Source organism: Nanorana parkeri, unplaced genomic scaffold (genome assembly GCF_000935625.1).
Source record: "Nanorana parkeri isolate BGI_ZX_2015 unplaced genomic scaffold, ASM93562v1 scaffold366, whole genome shotgun sequence".
Taxonomy (NCBI): domain Eukaryota; kingdom Metazoa; phylum Chordata; class Amphibia; order Anura; family Dicroglossidae; genus Nanorana; species Nanorana parkeri.
The window spans coordinates 346,890-368,263 of record NW_017306634.1 but is presented as its reverse complement, the minus strand read 5'-3'; the positions used below and the strand labels follow the sequence as shown (position 1 = coordinate 368,263).

Genomic DNA, 21,374 nt, shown 5'->3' with positions numbered 1-21,374 from the left:
TCATTAGTTAAACAAACATATTTTTATTTTACTTTCAAACACAGTTTATCCACTTCCTGGTCCTCTTGGGCCCAAGTGATGTAATCATGCCCAAGCTTTGTATCCTGTGAATGTTGCATCAGCAGAGCATTGCCAGGAAATCTCATCTGTAATCTCAGGAAATTTCAGGGAAAGGCATTTTGCTCCCCTGAGATATCCTAGTCACAGGTGCCAGAGTTCCAGGAAGTAAAGAATATATAGTAACCTGCTCTTAGTAAAAATGGCCACTGTGAGAAGAATGAGGAGCAAAAGAAAAATAAGGTATGCAAAGAATATAAAGCCGGCAATTATCTAGAAGTATGTGTTTGTAGATTGCCATTACTAAACATTTCTAAAGGCGCCTCTGTTGTTATTTCAAAGATATGGGCAAACTTCCTCTTTAACAGAGAAAGTAGAAGTTAGAAGATTGAGAAACAATTTAACACTGATGGGGTGCTTACAATGGTTCACTTGTATTCATTTGGTTAAAACCTTTATTCGAAAAGGGAAAATAAACTCTTTCTGTAACTGCTTAAAAAGTGCGAGCTGGAATTGAGGCTTCAAAGTATTAGTCAGGTATGTAAAGTCCATCCAAATCTACTAGTCCATCTTACAATACTCTCTCTAGAGGTTGACAATGCTGCTGTCTCTGGGTGGCTACATTGTTCCTCCGCAGATGCAGTACAGAGAGTGAGTGTAGCCACCCTAAGACAAGAAGTACATTACTGGCCAGAACACCTAGTGAAAAAAAAAGGAAAAAAAATCCTACAAAACAGAAAAGCAATTCAGCCACCACATCTAAGGACCGGTAAGCTTCAATATATGACATTTGTGTTTTTGGGGTTTAGATATGCTTTAGTTCACCTATGCTCTTTGAAACAAAATTGGTTTGAGGTGCACAGATCACCAAATCTCTGGGAGCCAACCCCTGGTTATTTAATAATGACACGGCAAAGAAGAGAAAATTTGAGTTTTTGTTGGCTAGCAGAGTGACAAATCCAATAAACTTCACATCAAGAGCAATTATATATAAAAATAGAAGATGTATTAGTTTATCAAAACATCTTTTCAAAAAGAACATTAAACAATGTAATTAGAATATAAAAGAATTTGCCCAATAAGGGAACCTCCCAATTACCCCCTTGGAGTCCCACAGATAGGGTTCAAGTAAACAAAAGCAGGATGTATAGATAACAAATGTAGTACTTCAACTAAATCAACTCTAATATAGAAAAATTCAAGAGTGAACCCTCTGGTGGGACAACCAAAGTAGGTATATGTATAGCAATGACCGTAAGAGTCACGCGATGCTGATGAGGCTCGATGCGTTTCGCGCCAAAGGGCGCTTTGTCAGGAGCAGGAGGTAGTCCCCTCAGTGCGTACTCAGCGGATGCCTAGCACAAGCAGCAAACAATGAAAACAGCCCGTAGTCCCGAGATGGAGGATGGTGTGAGCACATCAAGGGCGCCTATAATTGCTAGAGGAGCAACCCAAAGGAGGGGTTTTTTTGTGTTGAGGGACCTCAGCAATGGAGCTGACAGGACGAACTGATGGCAGAATCTCCACCGACAGAGGACCGCCGATGCTTGTGTGGCCATCTCCAGCCACCCACTGTGAGAGGACCGACAGAGAGGACCGCCGATGCTTGTGTGGCCATCTCCAGCCACCCGCCGCTGAGTACGCACTGAGGGGACTACCTCCTGCTCCTGACAAAGCGCCCTTTGGCGCGAAACGCATCGAGCCTCATCAGCATCGCGTGACTCTTACGGTCATTGCTATACATATACCTACTTTGGTTGTCCCACCAGAGGGTTCACTCTTGAATTTTTCTATATTAGAGTTGATTTAGTTGAAGTACTACATTTGTTATCTATACATCCTGCTTTTGTTTACTTGAACCCTATCTGTGGGACTCCAAGGGGGTAATTAGGAGGTTCCCTTATTGGGCAAATTCTTTTATATTCTAATTACATTGTTTAATGTTCTTTTTGAAAAGATGTTTTGATAAACTAATACATCTTCTATTTTTATATATAATTGCTCTTGATGTGAAGTTTATTGGATTTGTCACTCTGCTAGCCAACAAAAACCCTAATTTTCTCTTCTTTGCCATGTCACCTATGCTCTTTGTCTTCTTATATCCCTGTTAAACCCCATGTTTAACCCTTTCGCTGCCAAGCCCTCCGGAACATTTTTCAAATCAGCTGGCCAAGCCATTTTTGAATTTTCTGCAATTTTTTCCTATTGATTTGATTTTCAACTGCTGCGTTGCTAGCGTTTGTAAAAGACCCCCCAAACCATATATTTTCTGAAAGCGCAGGCCCGGTAGAATAAAAAGATGGTGATACTAAATTTGTAGGCCCTGCGATAATTGCGCAAATGTTTCTCAAATTAATATTAAACCGATAAAAATACACAATTCAATTGTTAAAACACACCAAAGTCAGTATCCGTGCACAAAAAAAATTATTTTCTGACTAAATCTAAAAGATAAAACTGTATTGAGTTAATAAATAACAAATATTAGCAAATTTGTAATTGCGCCTTTTTGCGAAACTGTAAAAAAATGAAGGTACACAAAACTGTAAATAAGCGACTTATGTAAAAAATAGTTTTGGTGTTTGTGTTGTGATAAAATGATACAGGTGTATATTTAATTGCAACACAAGGTATCACAACGCATGGCAATGCGTCACATAGCTTTGCCACGCACTGCCACAGTTTATTTTATGTTTTTTTTAAAGAAAAAAAATAATTTAAAAAAATCATGCACTGCGATGCGTTCTAACAACGCACTGCAGCGCATGTGCATGGTGTTCACCACAATATGTGTATGTTATGTGGGGGGAGGGAGGGGTTGTGCCTCTTCTATTAGTTTTTTTTACACATTTTTTATTTATTTAAAAAAAATGTATTTGGTTTTACATTTTTTTATTTATTTTTTATTTTTTTACATTTTTTATTTATTTTTTAATAATTTTGTATTCATTTTTTTACTGTTGGGGGGGGCTACGGTGAAATCTCTGGGGTCTAAACAGACCCCTGACATTTCCCTTTTGAAATAGAAAAAGAAATCGAGGACACCAAATCCTCAATTTCTTTTTCTGCAGCCTCAGCACTCAATAAATGGGAAGCACTCAGTTCCCATTCCATTCAGAAACTGCTGATAGTAAAATATTTACTATCAAGCAGTTTATGAATGGGGAGAAGCCTCCATTGTGAGTGCTACTCCCCATTCATAAATTCTTGAATGAACAGGCTGTGATGTAAATCACAGCCTGTTCATTCATAACTGGGGACAAATAGTGTTATATGTCCCCAGTTATTTACAAACACAATCACAATCATCTGATCACTCCGGGGTTTGCTCTGCACAGAGGGATCGTTAAATGTCAATGATATTTAACGATCACCCGCTCGGCCGCGCTACAGAGCCACTGTCATCCGGAAACTTACAGGATGACAGCAGCTCCGATCAGAACACCGCTCGGCCCTCCTGGATTGCAGCCAGCCGCCGCTCGCCCCTCCGCCCCCGCCAGCCAATTTTCATCTGATCCCCGCTGCCACGGACCCTACAAGTGGGGGACAGCAGCAGGGATCCATGGAGTCTCTCATCCCTGCATAGAGCAGCTTCAGGCAGGCATGAGAGACTCCAGATGCCGGCAGGGGGGGGGCGCCCGGTATTTTCGTTAATAGCGGTCATCAGCGGCTTATGAGCTTATAGCAGAACTGTAAATGCCAGGTCCGTATGTCATACGTCCTTGGCCAGCCGGGAACACTTTTGTTCCTCCGTACGACATATGTCCTTGGCACGGAAAGGGTTAATGTTTTCCATAATGAATGCCATGATGAAGGTGTCAAACTCTCATAGCGGACATCCCTATTATTTTTAAATTATTCTACATTATGGAGAATTCACCAAGGCAATCCCTCACCTTAATCTAGTTTTGCAGTGGCCACCATATTTTTTCACATTTTTGTTTTATATGAAGGCAATACATGTTCAAGTATCTTCACATAACATCCAATGTAACAGATTTAAACTGCAAAATATGCAACCACTTAAACAGAGAGGTGCATAAAAGAAGAACTGTCTCATCATGAACACAAGAGGTGTTTCTAAGGTGGGTTTTTAATTCTAGTCTAGCGCTGAGACTCAGCTATTTGCTGGTGACTGCATGGTACTACTGATTATAATATTGGGCAGAAAATGTACTGCTCCATGCCATTTAACTATCTGTAATGGCCATGAAAGCCAGCCCATGACATAACTTTGCTGTATGGATTGTGTCACTGCACACAATGTAATGTGGTCTAAAGAAACCCCCTACATTTCAATGTAATACTGATTACAAATGTCTGTACAGCTACTAACAGCTGATTTTTACCCTCAGAAATGATTTTAGTTGTGTATTTGTCTGGTGGACATCCCTGGGGGAGGTATAATTTACTGGTTGGTTACCGGCTTTGTAAGCGTTCTATCTCCTTAAACATCTGTGCACTGCAAATAATTGCATAGTGTTTTGTCTCTGTTGGGGTAGCGGCAGACACAGGGCTTTTATACATTTAAGTGTTTATTTTAATTAATAAAGTAGCTTTCTGTATTGGTTGGTGTGCGGAGAATTGCTTTTTTGTTCCATACTTAAGATTGATGTTTATATTAGTTTATTCTGCAGTAGTCTTAAATAGTGTTCCTGGGAGGTGTAATTGTGTTCATTTATAGACCCCGGCTGTAACTAGTGGGGGGTCGGAGGCCCTATAGTGTCTGTAAAATATAACCTTGAATGAACGTTTCCCTGTCATTTCAGTGGACCTAAAAAAAAAAGACACATGCATAAAGTTCTAATAATTTACTGGCAGGTTTTATCCTTGAAAGCATCTGGAAAGATATCCGTGTTTACCAGTCACGAGGACTACGCTATTATAAATAATTTAGACTGATTTTTATGTGAAATCTCAAACTTTGATAGAGAGCAACAAAATGTAAATTTGAATTGCCCTGCAGGATAAAATATTCCATGCCTGCATTGTTGCTACCTCTTACTAACTGTTTTGTCTACAGGATTTCCTCCTTCCCATTTTACTATAACCATTTACATACTATATCTTTATATAGGAGTCGATCCTCGTTATGCTACCTCTAACGTGCTCACTTCTTACATTTTAGGGTTTCTCAACATCATTGCGATGACCCCTTTTTCTATTCATCATGTATCTATTGTTTCTTCTGGTATCTCTCCTATATGACTTTTGTACTTATGGTTGGATTTCTATTTTTTTAACCTTCAATAAAAATGATTAAAAAAATAAAATAACACATTCTGTGCCTTACAAAATCACGACTGCATATGAAAATTACTAATAAAAGGTGATGCAAGGTAAATAATTGGTGCTGTGTTTAATTTATCTTCAGTCAATTTTTTGCTTTAAGGTAAAGATCGGTTTGAAGAAAAATAAGAATAAATCGGGCTTATGAGTAAGGCCTGCTTCACACCTTAGCGTTTTTTTTGCGTGTTTCCTCACGTATAGGTTCAGGGTTAGATAGGGGTGCAGACTATATTTGTATATTAGGGCTCTGATCCTGCTTCAGAAAACCTTATGAGAAAACAGTATAGGACGTTTATAGGACTAATTATACATCATCTTATTCTCACAGTTCCCACTATTTACATCAGCTTTATGGTACCACATTGGTATTATTTTCTATAGAACCATTTCCTCTACAAACGATGCTCTTATGTACTATATATAGCGCATTTAGGTTTATCACCTGCAGTTTTCTCCTATACTTCCTGCTGGACTATCATTGCCCTACAATACAGTATATGAGAGGCCTATGAATTTTACAGTAAGCTTCTATATTCTATGACACCACTGAGTAGCATTTAGATCCCAGAGACAGAATAGTCTATTGGTAACTTCTGATGTGATAAAAGGGTTCTTTCTGTCAACTCTGCAGGCAAGTATTTCACTATAAAGTAATCTAAAGATACTATTTCACCACACAGTTTTGTTTGCATATACAGTATAGTAATGAAAATAAACATTTGTAAAGCTTTCTGAATAATACCGGGAAGTGTTTCGCATTTTGCTGAAAATGCAATTATTTTTTATTCCATGTATTTTATATTTTCTTGCTATTTACATCATTTAGGATTGGTTCCCTGAAAAACATAAATAACGGATTCTACTGTACTAAAGTAATAGATAACAGTAAGTTATTGAATAAAGTTCAGTGGGGGAGATTTATCAAGAATCAGGAGCATTTCTAGTGTGTTCTGGCTGCCTCGTATTCAGGAAAGAATGTGTAGTAGGTTTTGTGTGACCCTGTACCTGCAATCCTGGGAAACAACTGCAACAATTATTCAAGGCTCTGAGACAGTTATACAAACCTATGGGGCAGAGTTTTATTTAGAGAAGCAATTGAACCTGAATTAATTAAATTACAGGGTTTTTGTAACTGGGAGAAACTCGGGATAGTTTCATTAATGCAACTATACTCCGGGGGGGGGGGGGTGTTTAAGACATATGACCAACTAAGAGTAGAATACCAATTGGAGAATAAAATGTTTTTTCAATATAGTGTGCAAGCTTTGGTTCCATCAGCATGCTTTGCTCCAACTCCCTTGATAGATCAGGTAGTTAAAGCTAAGAAGTCTAAGGGGATAATTTCCCGGGTGTATCACTGATTTTTTTAAAAGTAACTAAGGAAATTTCCATTGATATGCAGCGAGCGCCGGACAGAGGATATAGGCATAATTGATGAGGAAACATGGAGGACAGTACTTCAAGGAGTGCAAGATGTGTCTCTTTCTTTATCACATAGATTAACCCAATTATTTATTATACATAGGGTGTACAGAATCCTGGAGTTTTTATATAAAATAGGGGCCTGTACAGACCCAAAGTGTGCGAGATGCAAGCATCAGGAAGGCACACTTATTCATTTATTATGGAGATGTCCAAAATTAAAAAGGTACTGGATAGGGGTGATTGAATGTTTAAATAGAATATATGGAAATATAGTGGATATTAACCCATTAACATGTATTCTAGGAGGTTTCAACTCTGACTATCTAGATAATAACAGCACTTTAGCAATAAAAAGGCTACTGTTTCTGGCTAGAAGATTAATAGCAGTCAAATGGACTTTGGAGTATCTCCCTACAATTGAAGAATGGAAAACTGAGACTAGTAAATATGTTTGGTTTGAAGAACATACTTACAGGATGATGGGCCACTCAGGTAAATTTCAGGGAATTTGGAATAGGTGGATTGAAAATATGAATATTAATCGAACTTGAGACCTCCTGGATTAAGAGGACAAAATATAATATTATAAGTGGAAGAAAAGGGAAATAAATGGGCAATAGTAAATAGAATAATGATAGATAGAAAAGTAGGGACTGCAGATAGGGATTGTACTGTTGTTGTCCTTAGGTTCTGGGTTTTTTTTTCTGTTTTTTTCTTGTTTTTGCTTTGTTAGTTGTTTTCGGCTGTGGCTTTATTGTCAATGTTCACAATGTATGGAAGGGGAAAAAAAACCAAATAAATAATATCCGGAAAAAAAAGCAGAGAAGCAATTATAGTTTGGGGCCAATTATATTTTAGTTATGTTTTTATATATACGTGTTTGTAAACTGATTTTACATTTAGTTTTCACTATACAAATAAACATGTAAAATAGAATGTATAGAATACTATGGGTTTTTTTAAGAGAGAGCACAGCTCTTCTTACTCGTAGGCTTTTTTGTCTAATTGAAATTCTGGAAGAGATGAAAGGTACAGCGCCATGTGATACCATTTATTAAAACAAAATATCTAAACCAGACTTCCATTCTACTCACATGTTCGGTTCAAATAACATCAGCAAACGATTCCATAGTCAATGACAAGTTAGCTAATTAGCTATTGTCCATCGTCACATCTTCTCTGTTCTGTACTTGTGTCCTTGACTGTGGAATTGTTTGCGGATGTTATTTGAACTGAACATATGAGTAGAATGGAAGTCGGATTTATATATTTTGTTTTAAGGCGCTGTTTCTATCATCTCTTTGCATGTACTAGAGGACTTCCCTATCCGCTTCTGAACAGCTGCCCTTCCTGGTGTAGACACATGTGAATGAAGATACTCTTTTTAGGATTTTTGGTGGTCACCATCAGTGCTGAGGTTGCAGTTCTGAGGTGAGATTCTGGAAGAAGCTGTCATAAAGCTGAACTCTAGGCAGATAAAACACACAAAGTAATGCAGCTCTTTAAATTACTTTTTGCCCTAATTACCCCCTTGTAAATTAGGTGTGGCCTTCTCCAGCGCTGTCCGATTGATCTTCTGTCCCCCGCTCTCTCCCCTACCAATGCTAACGCTTTTGAGTCTCAGGAATCCTTTTCACCCATTGCGTGGCCACTGATGATATTACTTCTACACATGGAAAAACATCCTCTCTGGCATCCGGCCCATTCAATGCATCTTAGAGATGCTGTGAATCAGATGAGTGTGTATACTGCACAGCGCATGCACTGCACAACATTTTAAAATTGCTGGGGGAGAGAGGAATTTTTTTTGCCAGAAGAGACTTTGCATGCCTCTTCTCCAAAAATCTTGATCTTCCAGTGATTTTTTTATGTTACTGACTTTACTTCAACTATAATGCATCATATTTTTTAAATGCAAGCAATGTAAATACCTGCATTTGGCTTGGTATCTTCTCTTGCAGTCCCTGTACATCAGGGCTGGAGTGTCAAAAGAAGAAGCAGTAGGAAGAGACAATTGGTTCATGTGGTGACAAGAAGCATGCTGATGGAAAGAGAAAGCAGAGTGACAGAGAGATGAGCTCCAAGGGGTAGTGGGGATGAGGTGATGGACCATGAAATACCCTAGTCGAAAAGGAGAAATATTTGGGCCTGATGGCTCAGTTCTGGCAGTGGGGGCCCTCCAGATGGAGAGGATGCCAAGAATGAGAAATGCACATAAATGAAGGCTAAAAAGAGCACCAGACAATCATCTCAAGAGTCCAAAACCTTTATTGGCTTCACAAGTGAGGACAAGAAGGTATGCACAGCCAATGCCTTTAGGGGGTCAGAAATCAACCTTCAATAGGGCGTATTGAAGGTTGCTGAAGCCTTGATAAAGGGGGATTCAGATTGATAAAGGTTTTCAGATGTTTGCCTGGTGTTCTTTTTAGTCTTCATTCATGAAGAGAGATGAATTTATCATTGTTTTTCACTTTCCAGTCACAGGTTGGGGCAGCTCCAGGACAGCCTGAGCACATAGGAAGTGGGTTGAATGATGCTGGCTATCAGACTGAGGACATTGAGTAGCAATAAAATGACTTGCAGAGTTCATTTGTGGACTGAAGGCTAATATTGCAGCAAAAGCTATTTTTTGTATTATCTTTTAATCGTCTAATTGATTGTTCTTTTATATTTAGCTGGAGTTCTGCTTTAATAGCCTATAAAAGGGCCAGGCGTGGTGGGAGAGTCACTGATCTGACTCACAGTTTTATGTGTACATTTCTTGAGCTATTTGCAACAAAACAGATAGGGATAGCCAGGATAACATGAGAAGGAGCCTAATGCTTCACGTACTGGCTAAAAATGAGAATACAAAATATTCATATGCAATATTTGATATTTACCAGATTTTGCCAGAAATGTAACAAGTTTATATTTTTGACCTGACCATAATAAATAAATAAAATATATAAGAAAGCACTATACATTTCTAACGCAAAGATAAAAACGAAGTGGTCAGGGACATGTATTTTATTGCCATAGTGCTAGTTCTGAGCAGCACAGGCAGGAGTTTTATAGCAAAAACTGCAATCTTACATCCAATCTGTCCATTATCTATCACATTGCTAATGTTTACTATTGCTTTACTACGTGGCTGGTTTGATAACTCCCCCCAAATGTATTTTAAAGTGAACCTATCACAAACCTGGGCAATTCAAACTGATCGTACTATAAAAAAAAAGATATAACTAGATGTTACCCTTAACAAAAATTAATATTTTCAGTTTTAATTGTCAGTGTGTTTGACAGGTTTGCTTTAAATACAACAGGTATCTACCTATCTTTGTAATTGCTTCCAGTATTACCCTGGACTCGGAGACTAAGATAGCGAGAGCCAACACTGTGGCCTCCTGAGGCTCTATTGCATTGTACAGGGCTCTCAATCTAACACTATCAAGTTGCGTACAGGAGGGGATAGTACATTAGGGTTGCCACCCGTCCAGGATTGACCCGGACAGTCCGGGTTTTTAATGCTGTGTCTGGGTTTCATGGCAGCAGAAACCCGAACACAAGATGTCAGGCAGACAGGGGCAACCAAAATGAAGATAGGGGCTACTGGCTCCCCACTTAAAATAGTCTTGACTGTGATATTAGTATATGAATGGGTGGAGCTATTTACATATGAATAAGCCGCAACTCATTCTCCCAAAAAAATGTCCACACGTCGCTAGAGTGTATGGGTTGCGCTTGAAGAAAAGGTGGCAACCCTATGATACAAGAGTGTGACAACGCTCACTTACTGACCAATTAGCAGGCTGGAGGTGGGCAGCTGATCAAGAAGAAGTACTGGAGTCACCCTTCAATTAGAAAGGACGTACTGTTTTTATGGAAAGCATTTGATTAAAATTTGGAGATTGTGGTTTTGCCTGTATTTTGAAATGTATTATTCAAGAACAAATCGCTTTTATTATCTGCAACTGCTTTCATAGATTGTACTGTCAGCTTGTTTATAATTTGCTTATTTGTGTTCTATCTTGCTTTCTGCGCCTTTCCATTTTCTAATCTCAGTTATGTATTGTTTTGATTAGTGTGCAATACCATGTTGTTTCATTGTTTGCTTCAAAACACTGAATCATAGGAGTTTCCATAAAACTCCTGCATTATTTTCTTCTCTTTTGGTTTGGATAAAGTAGTGAAAGTGAGAAGATCTGTCAGGTTTTATTCTTGTGTCTACACTAAAGTAGTCTCCCATCGCTTTCTGTGTAGCTACTGGAACAGGAAGTGTTCCATGCAAAATTTAAGGGTTTACAGACCTTTTGTCCATACATTGCTGTAGACAGAAAACTGCAGCAGCTGCAGCTGCAGCTCCCAGGTCTTTTGTCACCCAGGCCCTTATGTGGGGGCTGTGGTCACCCGGCCCTTATGTGGGGGCTGTGGTCACCCGGCCCTTATGTGGGGGCTGTGGTCACCCGGGCCCTTATGTGGGGGTTGTGGTCACCCGGGCCCTTATTTGGGGGCTGTAGTCAACCGGGTCCTTAATCAGGGCTGTGGTCACCCAGGCTCTTATGTGGGAGCTGTGGTCACCTGGGCCATTATGCGGGGGCTGTGGTCACCAGGGCTCTTATGTGGGGGCTGTGGTCACCCATTCCCTTATGTGGGGGCTGTGGTCAACCGGGCCCTTATTCGGGGGCTGTGGTCACCCGGGCCATCATTCGGGGGCTGTTGTCACCCGGGCCCTTATTCGGGGGCTGTGGTCACCTGGGCTCTTATTCAGGGGCTGTGGTCACCTGGGCCCTTATTTGGGGGATGGGTCACCCGGGCCCTTTTTGGGGGATGGGTCACCCGGGCCCTTATTCGGGGCTGTGGTCACTCGGGCCCCTATGTGGAGGCTGTTGTCACCCGGGCCCTTATTCGGGGCTGTGGTCAAGCGTGCCCTTAATCGGGGGCTGTGGTCACCCGGGCCATCATTCGGGGGCTGTTGTCACCCGGGCCCTTATTCGGGGGCTGTGGTCACCTGGGCTCTTATTCAGGGGCTGTGGTCACCTGGGCACTTATTTGGGTTTGGGTCACCCGGGCCCTTTTGGGGGATGGGTCATCCGGGCCCTTATTCGGGGCTGTGGTCACTCGGGCCCCTATGTGGAGGCTGTTGTGACCCGGGCCCTTATTCGGGGGCTGTGGTCACCCGGGCCCTTCTGCAGGGGCTGTGGTCACCCGGACCCTTATGTGGGGGCTGCGGTCACCTGGGCCTTTGTATTATACGCTGCATGTAAATATGTCTGTATTTGCTCTAGAACAGGCCTGTGTGCATGAGCCCTAAGATACAAAAAGCAATAAAACACTTTATTAGCTGCATGGGAAAGGCTTAGAACATCTGTCCAGTTTCCAATGGGGAAAGGAAACATTCACTCTGAAGTAAACTGAACAAAAGAGATATATAGGGTCCGTTATTGCTGATCTCTGTCCAAAACTACTAGTCTCCTGGCTGTGGTCCTGGCGTTCTGGCTTCAGTGCCGCAGGTAATTCAGAAATCAGCTGTTATCTGCATTCTTCTATTTGTATAATAATCATAAAAGTTCCCTCTTGTTTGGACATCAATGGAAATTGTGAAATCTGATCTTTATGAAATACAATACATCCGACAAGAAATATGTGCAGATTGTGAGAATTCGCTCCAAATGGTAGCGCATTAAGGACGCATCCACTCGCTTATGACTTCTTCCATCATTTGGTGCTGGTCACCACTAAAGCCCGGACTCAGGAATGGAGGTTTCTTCCCACCCAGTTCTCTTAGAAATCTCCCGGCTCCAGGATCCCAACTATAATCCAGAAAACCCGGAATGAGTTGTAAAACCAGCTCTTTCCTGGTAACAGTACTTTCCTGGAGCCGCTCAGCCCCTCTGGCTGAGAGTCCTGGGTGACCCTTTTTCCACTCTACATAGTGGCATTGCCACGCACTGCCACAATATATACAAGTAATCCACCATAATAGCACCAGCTAAAACCATCATATATAATACCGAGTGGGTCTCATTGGTAATATGTAAAATCTCCAAGTATATAAACTTGCAAGTCCATCGTGGCTGAAACCCCTGTGAGTACCATGATATTGTAGCTCCAGGATATGAACACAGTCTAAGAACATACGTGGTACCGAATATGTCAAAGATCTCGGTAGCAGCAGATCCAAATGAACAGAGATAGTTGATGTGACATTACAGCTCCCATCCAAAGGACAGGATATATACTGGTGCACTGCGATAAATAATGAATAGGGAACCCATAAGGAAAATACTGGTAATCATGTAAGGATCATATCGATGTGCACAAACATGTATGTTCATATTGGTTGATATTCTGATCCATTGTATTTGATCCCAGTGCCGTTGTGTGTCTTGGGATGTTTCCACTATGAATTACCCTGATACACAACTCTGCACTGATGCGGGCTGATGGTCCCTAAAATTGTTTCAAAAATAGGGTCCTGCAGCTGTATACACCACTTGCATGTGTAATCATCATGATAGCTACTTCATATAGAGTACTTCTGCCAAATCTCCATAAAGTGCAATATATAAAAAGATCTCACCCAGTATCCTCATTTAGGGCATTCCATGTACCCAGTATAACACAGGTTCAAGATTCAAAGTGTCACCATGCTACATCGCTAACCCGTTTCATAGCTTTAACTTCATCAAAGCAAACATGGAAGCAAACAAAACTATTTGTACTATTCCTATTTGTACTAATCTTCAGATGTTACACCTGAATATTGATCTTCAGCTATCAAACAGCTACATTGAGAATGCTGTAAGTCTATTTAATGGCAGTAAAGTCCCAGAAGTAGATGTGGTTCTTTTCTCTGAAGAGAGAATGATGGGCGCCACTCACTTCAGTAGACTTCAAAATAGAAAAAAAGGTTTATTGCATAAACAATATTGGAAGGAGGTTAAGAAACTGATCCGAATAGCTCCAAGTACACTGGTTTTCAAATGTTACACTAAGCTATCATCTCTTCTATATCTTTCCTTAAAGTCTCTGATGGTTACCTTCAAGATCATAGACTGTGCAGTTTGGAATCCTTCTGAGTCTTTATGGTGATTTCATCTTGTCATTTAATAATCGATTTCCAAATGAATGTTTGTACAAAATAACTTTTTATTAGTTTATGGGGTCAATTCGACGGATCATTTAGGCCGTAGTGAAGAAAAAAAGTTGAAGGAGCAGGATAGAAACATTTTCTCAAAAGAACAACATTTTAACAGTGAATGTGGTTTTCATTTGGGAAATCCTGTTTGTTTCAAAATCAAATGTAAAATAAATCAAAATTTAATTTGTCAAGTGTCTGATGGCATTATCGTGTGGTAAAGAAAGATCTTTCATTCAGAAATCTGCAAGTGTATGACCAGCTTTAGATTCAAGTGGTATCCAAGGATTGACAGCATTGAAAGGCTCCTGTATATAACTATAACTTCCTACTGAAGCATAGCTATCCCTAGGCCTTATACTCTTTTCTTCAAGCAACTAACACCTTCAAGGTTTTTTTCCCAGGAGATCCATGCGTTTTTTCATATGTGTAGGCCAAAGGCCTAGGAAAGACTGCCTTCCAAACTGAAATCCTCACAAGGCAAAAGCCCAATAGGAAAGAGACAAAATAGGAAGTGGCTCAGATATTTAACAGGTCTCTTAGAATGCTTCAGAATGTTCCCCAGACCTACCTATAGGCCAAGCTATCAAATATCCTTAATAGAATCATATATTTCTACCACATCCTGCTGGAGCAAGCTTATGCAACATGTGGCAGGTAAAATACACTCTGCTCTTTGAGAAACACTCCTATTAGTCTTGGTATAGTCCACTGCTGATTACAGAATTCACTGAAATACAAAAAGAGATTTTAATAAAAAAATACTACATGCCTATTTTTAATAATTTTTATTATTATTATTATTTAGGGATGCACCGATACTTGGCATTTATTATGAGAACTACCAGGGTTGCAGAGGTGGCAGCTGGGACCTGGCTCTGGCGCTCCACCACTGTCCTGAAATCATTAGTCTGTAATGTTTTAGAAAAACTGTCACATGACAATAAACAAAAATGTATCAGTACTTGTACTTGCAAAAATTGTATCGGTGCATCCCTTTATTTATAAAAACAAAATCATACATTAAAACAGAGATGTACAAATCCCAGGAGCTCCGTGTGCTCCTTACAAATGACAGCTGCCTCCTAACTTTTGAATTTTTCTTTAATCTAGTCTTGGAGCTCGAAAAGTATCTTTACTTGTACTTGTACCGAGTGCGGTACTTGGTATCGGTGCATCCATAATTATTATTATTATTTGCATTCTAATATTATAAAATGTACATTCTAATAATATAATAATAGGTTTACTAGATATAACCATTATGGTTCATTTATGAACATAGTGTAAGGCAGCACATATTAAGTCCCTCCAATTTTTCTTACCTCCACAGTTTTTCAAAGGTTGGCTGAGTGCGTATTCATTGATAATACATTCTGTCTTCAACAAGACAGCCATGTACCTTTCAGATATGGTCTTTCATATGCCAACACAAAGCATTTGATGTGCAATTGGCTAATAAACTAAACCACTTTAGGTGTATGCACACAAAGTACCAGAAAATAGGAAAATTGCACTTGTCCACATAAATCTGTTTTTATTTGCGGAGCAAGTCATGCATGCTGTGACCTCAATATCCCACTACGCAGAGCGTGTTCCAGCTTTGCATCGCAAGCATAAACGACTTAGCTACAAGCCTTGCCAAGCGTCGAACACTGGGACACCTTAAAGAAGTAATCTCGGAGATTATCCACAGCTGAACCATTGCCTTCCTCGAGAACTCAATAACAGTAAAATGAGTCAGATAGCTCCAGTAAGTATATGTTTGACAAGAAAATGCATTTGATGTTTCTAGAGAGGAACATCACCTATGGATCTAAGAGCATTTGAATGCGGTGGAACCACCAGGGGAACAAAACACGAGAATATTATCGCTCTATAGATTGAATTTAAATGTCATTTGGAAAGTTGATGTGTTGAAAGCAAGTGTACCCAGATTAAAGCCAACTGAGAATGAAGTCAACTTTCAAATTTCTGTCATTGTAAAATAATCCTTTCAAAATACATGTTGCATTGAACATGATAAATAGCTAGTAGTTGTAGAATGCAGAAATCATTTTCGCTATTGATTCCTGAGTGTTTGGAAAAATCCAGCATAAGCTATATGCAATTAACTTGACTATTTTTGTCAGTGCCAGCCCATGCTTGCAGCTGAGACGAGATTGAAAAAATTGCAATGAAAGTCCCTTTTCACCGCCATAAAACTGACCCTAGAGTTCGCTTTCTTCCGCGCCACTGCCTGGTGTATCATTATTTTAGCAAGTGGATTTGATGCCTATGTAGCCAGTAATTATTACCGTGAATATTCGGTTGATGTCCTGAAGCGGCGTCCGTCTCTGACACGCATATGGAGACACACGGACACATGATGAAGAGACTGGCATATTGAAACTGGCAGGGCAATCTTCTTGCACCTGAAGTGAAAAATACATACAAGGACAACAGCAATGTTAGATAAAGCAGATATTTATAACAGCCCCCCATCACGTTCTTTTAAAATAAATTTACAGACGTCTGTTTTACACTGAGCGCAGGATGCATGAATCTGTTAAAAAGAATATCCTCCAATTATGATCCCTGTGGTCAGAGGAGGTTTGCAATTTTGTGCAATTAACTTCACATGTGCAAAAGAACAATCAGCTCTGATTGCCCTTAAATATATTTATGTCGAAGCTTTAGAAAGGTGACGTGCTAGATGAGAAGACTTGTGATGTCTAATGTATGCAAGGAACTTTTTTTACAGTGTCCTATTTTTTTTCAGAATAAATCTATCATCCCCAGTAAAGAAAAAGTTAAAGTGTATCTAAACCCAAAAACAAAAATGGAATATGTTGAAGCTTACCAAACCTTATATATGGTGACTGTTAGTTTTCCTTTTTCAGGTTGTTTTCCTTTTTTTTTACCTGGTGATATGGCCAGTAACACACTTTCTGTCCTAGGTTGACAACTCTCACACACTGTACTGTATGGAGGAGCAGCAGATTAACAATTTACTGACCACAATACTTCTTTTTAAGTCTTTACGCATAATGGATTGTGCCATAAAACTGTTAATTAACTATCAGCAGAGAACTTCCAATGTATACCCGTGCATGTTCCTAATTCTCATACCACCCCCCTACTGTCAAACTGACAAAATGGTCATAGAGTTATAGTCAAGTTAACTATTTACAAGTGTCCCATTGCACTGCAGACTGTAATCCCTTAGTGATATACTGGAAGGGTGCTGGGTGAGAAGGGGATGGCGCCACACAGATTCAAGTGTAAAGAAGTAGTCGCCCGCACACCAAGGTCCCATGCATCAATCCGTCCTTTTATTGACATCAGATACACATGGCATCACAAGCATACTGACATGGCTCAAGTTAACTGACGCACACTGACACTGCTAAATTTATATATTTTAACAAAAATAAACACAGCAGGTGCTCTGGACTGATTAGTCAAAATTTGAACTATCTGGCTGTAGCAGGAGACAGTTTGTTCACCGAAGGGCTGGAGAGCAGTACAATAATGAGTATATGCAGCCAATAGTGAAGCATGGTGGAGATTCCTTGCAAGTCTGGGGCTGAATTTTTGCAAATGGAGTTGGAGATTAGGTCAGGATCAATGGTGCCCTTAATGCTGAGAAATACAAGCAGATACTTATCCATCATGCCATACCATCAGGGAGTCAGGTGATTGGCCCCAAATTTATTCTGCAGCAGGACAACGACCCCAAATATACAGCCATGGATATTAAAGACTATCTTCAGTGTAAAGAAGAACAATGAGTCCTGGTCCTGGAAGTAATGGTTTGACTTCCACAGAGCCCTGATCTCAACATCACTGAGTCTGTCTGGCATTACACAGAGACAGAAGGATTTGAGGCAGCTTACATCCACAGAAGATCTGTGGGTAGCTCTCCAAGATGTTTGGAACAACCTACCTGCCAAGTTTCTTCAAAAACTGTGTGCAAGTGTACCTAGAAGAATATTTTAATAGAAGCTGTTTTGAAGGCAAAGGGTGGTCACACCAAATATTGATTTGATTTATATTTTCCTTCTGTTTATTTACTTTCCATTTTGTTAATTGATAAAAATAAACTCTTAACAATTTTATTTATGAAAGTATTCTTACTTTACAACATTTTTTCACACCTGCCTAAAACTTGTGCACAGTACTGTATATTGAAACTTTATATACCGCCTCTTCTATACAATTATTATACAGTGTGAAATTCCCACACTTCTGGCATGATATAAATTAGATTAAAAATCATATATGCAAAACCATTCACTTGAAACTCTTGTCCATTGTTCCATGCAAACATCCACAATTCTCCCGATTCTGTGCTAAACTCCAGTCACACTGCAACCACAAATGAATCCTCCGTGTTGTGGTGTTCCTGTCTCTCAACCCCTGTGGCCACCCCTCTTCAACTTGAAAATTAAACTATGGGGGTTATTCACTAAAGAGCGGAAGGATCCAGCCATTGCTTCATCTGATCCTTCGGCTCGTCTCGGCCGCCTGATCCCTTTGGTTCAGTCGAACCAAAGGGCTGCTGTATGTGCATCTGATTTCAGCCGACGTACGGCTGAAATCAGCAAACTGAGCCGGAGTGAATAGCTGAACGTAGTTCGCCTCTGTTCACTTCGGCTGGGTTATTCTCTCGGCTGCCTTCGGCAGCTTTGTGAATAACCCTATATATCTTCTGTGTTGTAATTCACCTATCAAGACTGCTGTGCTCTTCAACTTTCAACATCCACAAAACACCACTTCCTCAACCACGTCCACAACCTCTGTACTCTCACACTTTCCTGGGGCTATTGCTCACCTTGGTCTAAAGACCACAACTAATGTACATCAGTTTGGTCAATCAGAGCTTAGCTATCAGTCTGCATTCCTCAGTGCTGTGGTCAGAAGGAATGCAATAGGCAAAACATTGCGTAAAATCATGGATAAACTTTATAAAAATAATAGTTTAAAACACGCTTCCGTTTCCAAGTACACTGCACTATGCACATAGACCTGCTCCTAATTTAAATTCTGCTTAAAATCCTGTAGGTATCGCCAGCTGCTGTCCAGACCACATGAATCCCCACTCAGGCTTACACTTCCCGGTCTCTCTGTAGCTTAGCTCCTGTCATATTTGCATATTTTGCATATATTACTTGCTTTATATCAACACCTTAAACAGCTAGTATGACTACTGTTATTTTATTTCATAAAGGAAATCTTACTAAAATGAAAATCTTTCTAAAAAAGGAGTGCTTACTAAAATGGAAGGGATCCCAACAACTTCACATGTAAAAACCTATGTTAATCTCATCACAGACATTGTACCTAAGAAGAGAGTGCTATGAAACCTGCCAGTGTGGGGGATAAGATAAGTAAAACAACCTCCTCTCCTCCCCCCTAGACGTAATTAGCGTTTAACCTTTGCAGTGCAGGGTAGCCACACTGCGAGGGTTTTTTCTCCAGCCCAGGGTTCAGTTTAGGACTGAACTTTAGACACGCAGCTAAACACACAGTTGAAATAAAAAGTAGGAGATGGTTTTTAATGCCAAAAAGGTTTGCAATTATGTTTAGCCATTTTTGTGACACAGTCCTGCCAAACAGTGCAGCCAGACTCTCTGCTCTCTATGCTCTGTTCCTCTGTCAGCACATGTGCACTACAATGGTGCCTCATTGGCTGAGTGCTGACCCTCCCTCTCCTAATTTTTAACAATGCAGTTAATGATTGTTAAATGCAAACATAACTGCATTGACTGGTGTTTTTCATATGTCTGGCATTTAGCTTTACAGGCCAATTTAAGTCACACAGAAATATATATCTTCAGTCAGACAGATTATTTATTTACATGCTCTTTTTCCTAGTTCCACCTTACATAGCAGCTATGCAGGATATGAATGTACAGTTAAATAGGCACCAAGTTAAGACCTCCTGCTCTCAGTAGCAGACCTAGTTAGAAACACCAACTCCTCTAGTCTGTGTTGGGGGCTTGTGCTGATGGGTGTGGCTGTTACTAAGCTCTGCCAATACAGGCAACTGAGTGTGAAGGTAGGGAAAGGTATTTGACAGCATTTGCAAGCAAAAATCAGTCACAAATTTAAACATGCATGGTACATAACTATTCAGAGATTAAAAGGTGGCTTTAATTAGACTTTAAGTTAAAGTTATGTGACCAAATATGCACCCTACAGTGACATCATACTACATCATACATGGCATTCCCGGGATCCTAAAACTTAAAACATTGATTGCTATGTCAACCCCAATTTGGGCCCTAGATTAGCTGACCAGATATGTAACCCAAAGTGACATCACGCCATATGACATTGCCAGGAGTCCAAAGTTGAGTTTTTCTGAGCTGTAATTGTAATCTTGATTCAAAATACAATGTGCTTTCCGTGAATTTTGATGAAAGTCAAGTTAATCACGTTGAAAATCAGGACGTTAGTATTTTTTTGCACATAATAACGGGGAAATAACAAAGGCTCCTAAAGGAGCACTTGAGGGCTGAGTAATATAGCTATTACTCATTGCTGTATATCGTTTCTGTCCATATTCAACAATGAAAATTTAGCAAAAATCAAGTAAAACAGTATAAATAGCTACCTATTCCGAGAAAAATAATTAAAATAATAACTCATCTAACCTTCAGGAATATGACTGTGCTGAACACTAATGGTCAATCATGTGCCAGTAAATAAAAGGTGACCTTTAAAAACAGAGAAAACTTGTTTGAAATAGTGCATCTGTATTCTGAAAAGTCTAGGTCATAGCTAGAGAGCAAAGTTGTAAAAGATAACCACTTATATTAAAATAGTGACTACACAACAGACTGCAAAAACATGTAGCAGCAGTAGACAGAAGAAAACGTCTGATTTATAATGGTTGGCTATATAGATTTTATTGAGGGTTTAATCTATCAGCAGGAAAGTGTAAAAACACCTTCAATGGGAGAGTAATGCCAGTGGATTGAGGATATTTCAACAGACTTCTGCTACCCTGAGACCCACTAGAGCAGGGGTGGGCAACTCTGGCCTCCAGCTGCTGGGGAACTGAAGTTCCCATGAGGCATTGCAAGGCTGACAGTTATAGGCATGACTTGCAGAGGCATGTTGGGATTGTAGCTAAAGCACAGGTGGAGGGCCATAGTTGACCACCCTTGCCTTGAAACTAAGTCCAGGTTTCAGGAAAATTCTCTTCAAAATTACCTATCCGCCAAATACCAAAGTGGTTCGGCTCGGCAATCCTGCTCGATACCTCTGTGGTATCAAGCAGAATAGAAAAATAGTTTAAAAAGTAGAGAAAAAAGAATAGAAAACAATTGTGTGGATCTAGCAGTGACAGCTAGCTCCGCCCAACTGTTTTCTATTGGCCGGGCGGTTCTGCTGCCGTCAAAATAAAAAGAAATACAAAAAAAAAACTCTCCCGGAAAGTTTTGCTCTGAGTAAACCTTCCCCTGCTCTGTTGTCTTTTTTTTTTTTTTTT

General features: G+C 39.9%; 1 protein-coding gene across 1 annotated transcript in view; it reads right to left on the bottom strand.

Annotated features, from left to right (window-relative positions):
* Window positions 1-21,374, bottom strand: part of DNTT (DNA nucleotidylexotransferase) — a 212,697-nt gene that overhangs the window by 150,587 nt on the left and 40,736 nt on the right. Inside the window, exon 3 of the mRNA XM_018558898.1 lies at window positions 16,192-16,308. Within this exon, the coding sequence (XP_018414400.1) occupies window positions 16,192-16,308 (117 nt within the window). The remainder of the gene's footprint in view (window positions 1-16,191; window positions 16,309-21,374) is intronic.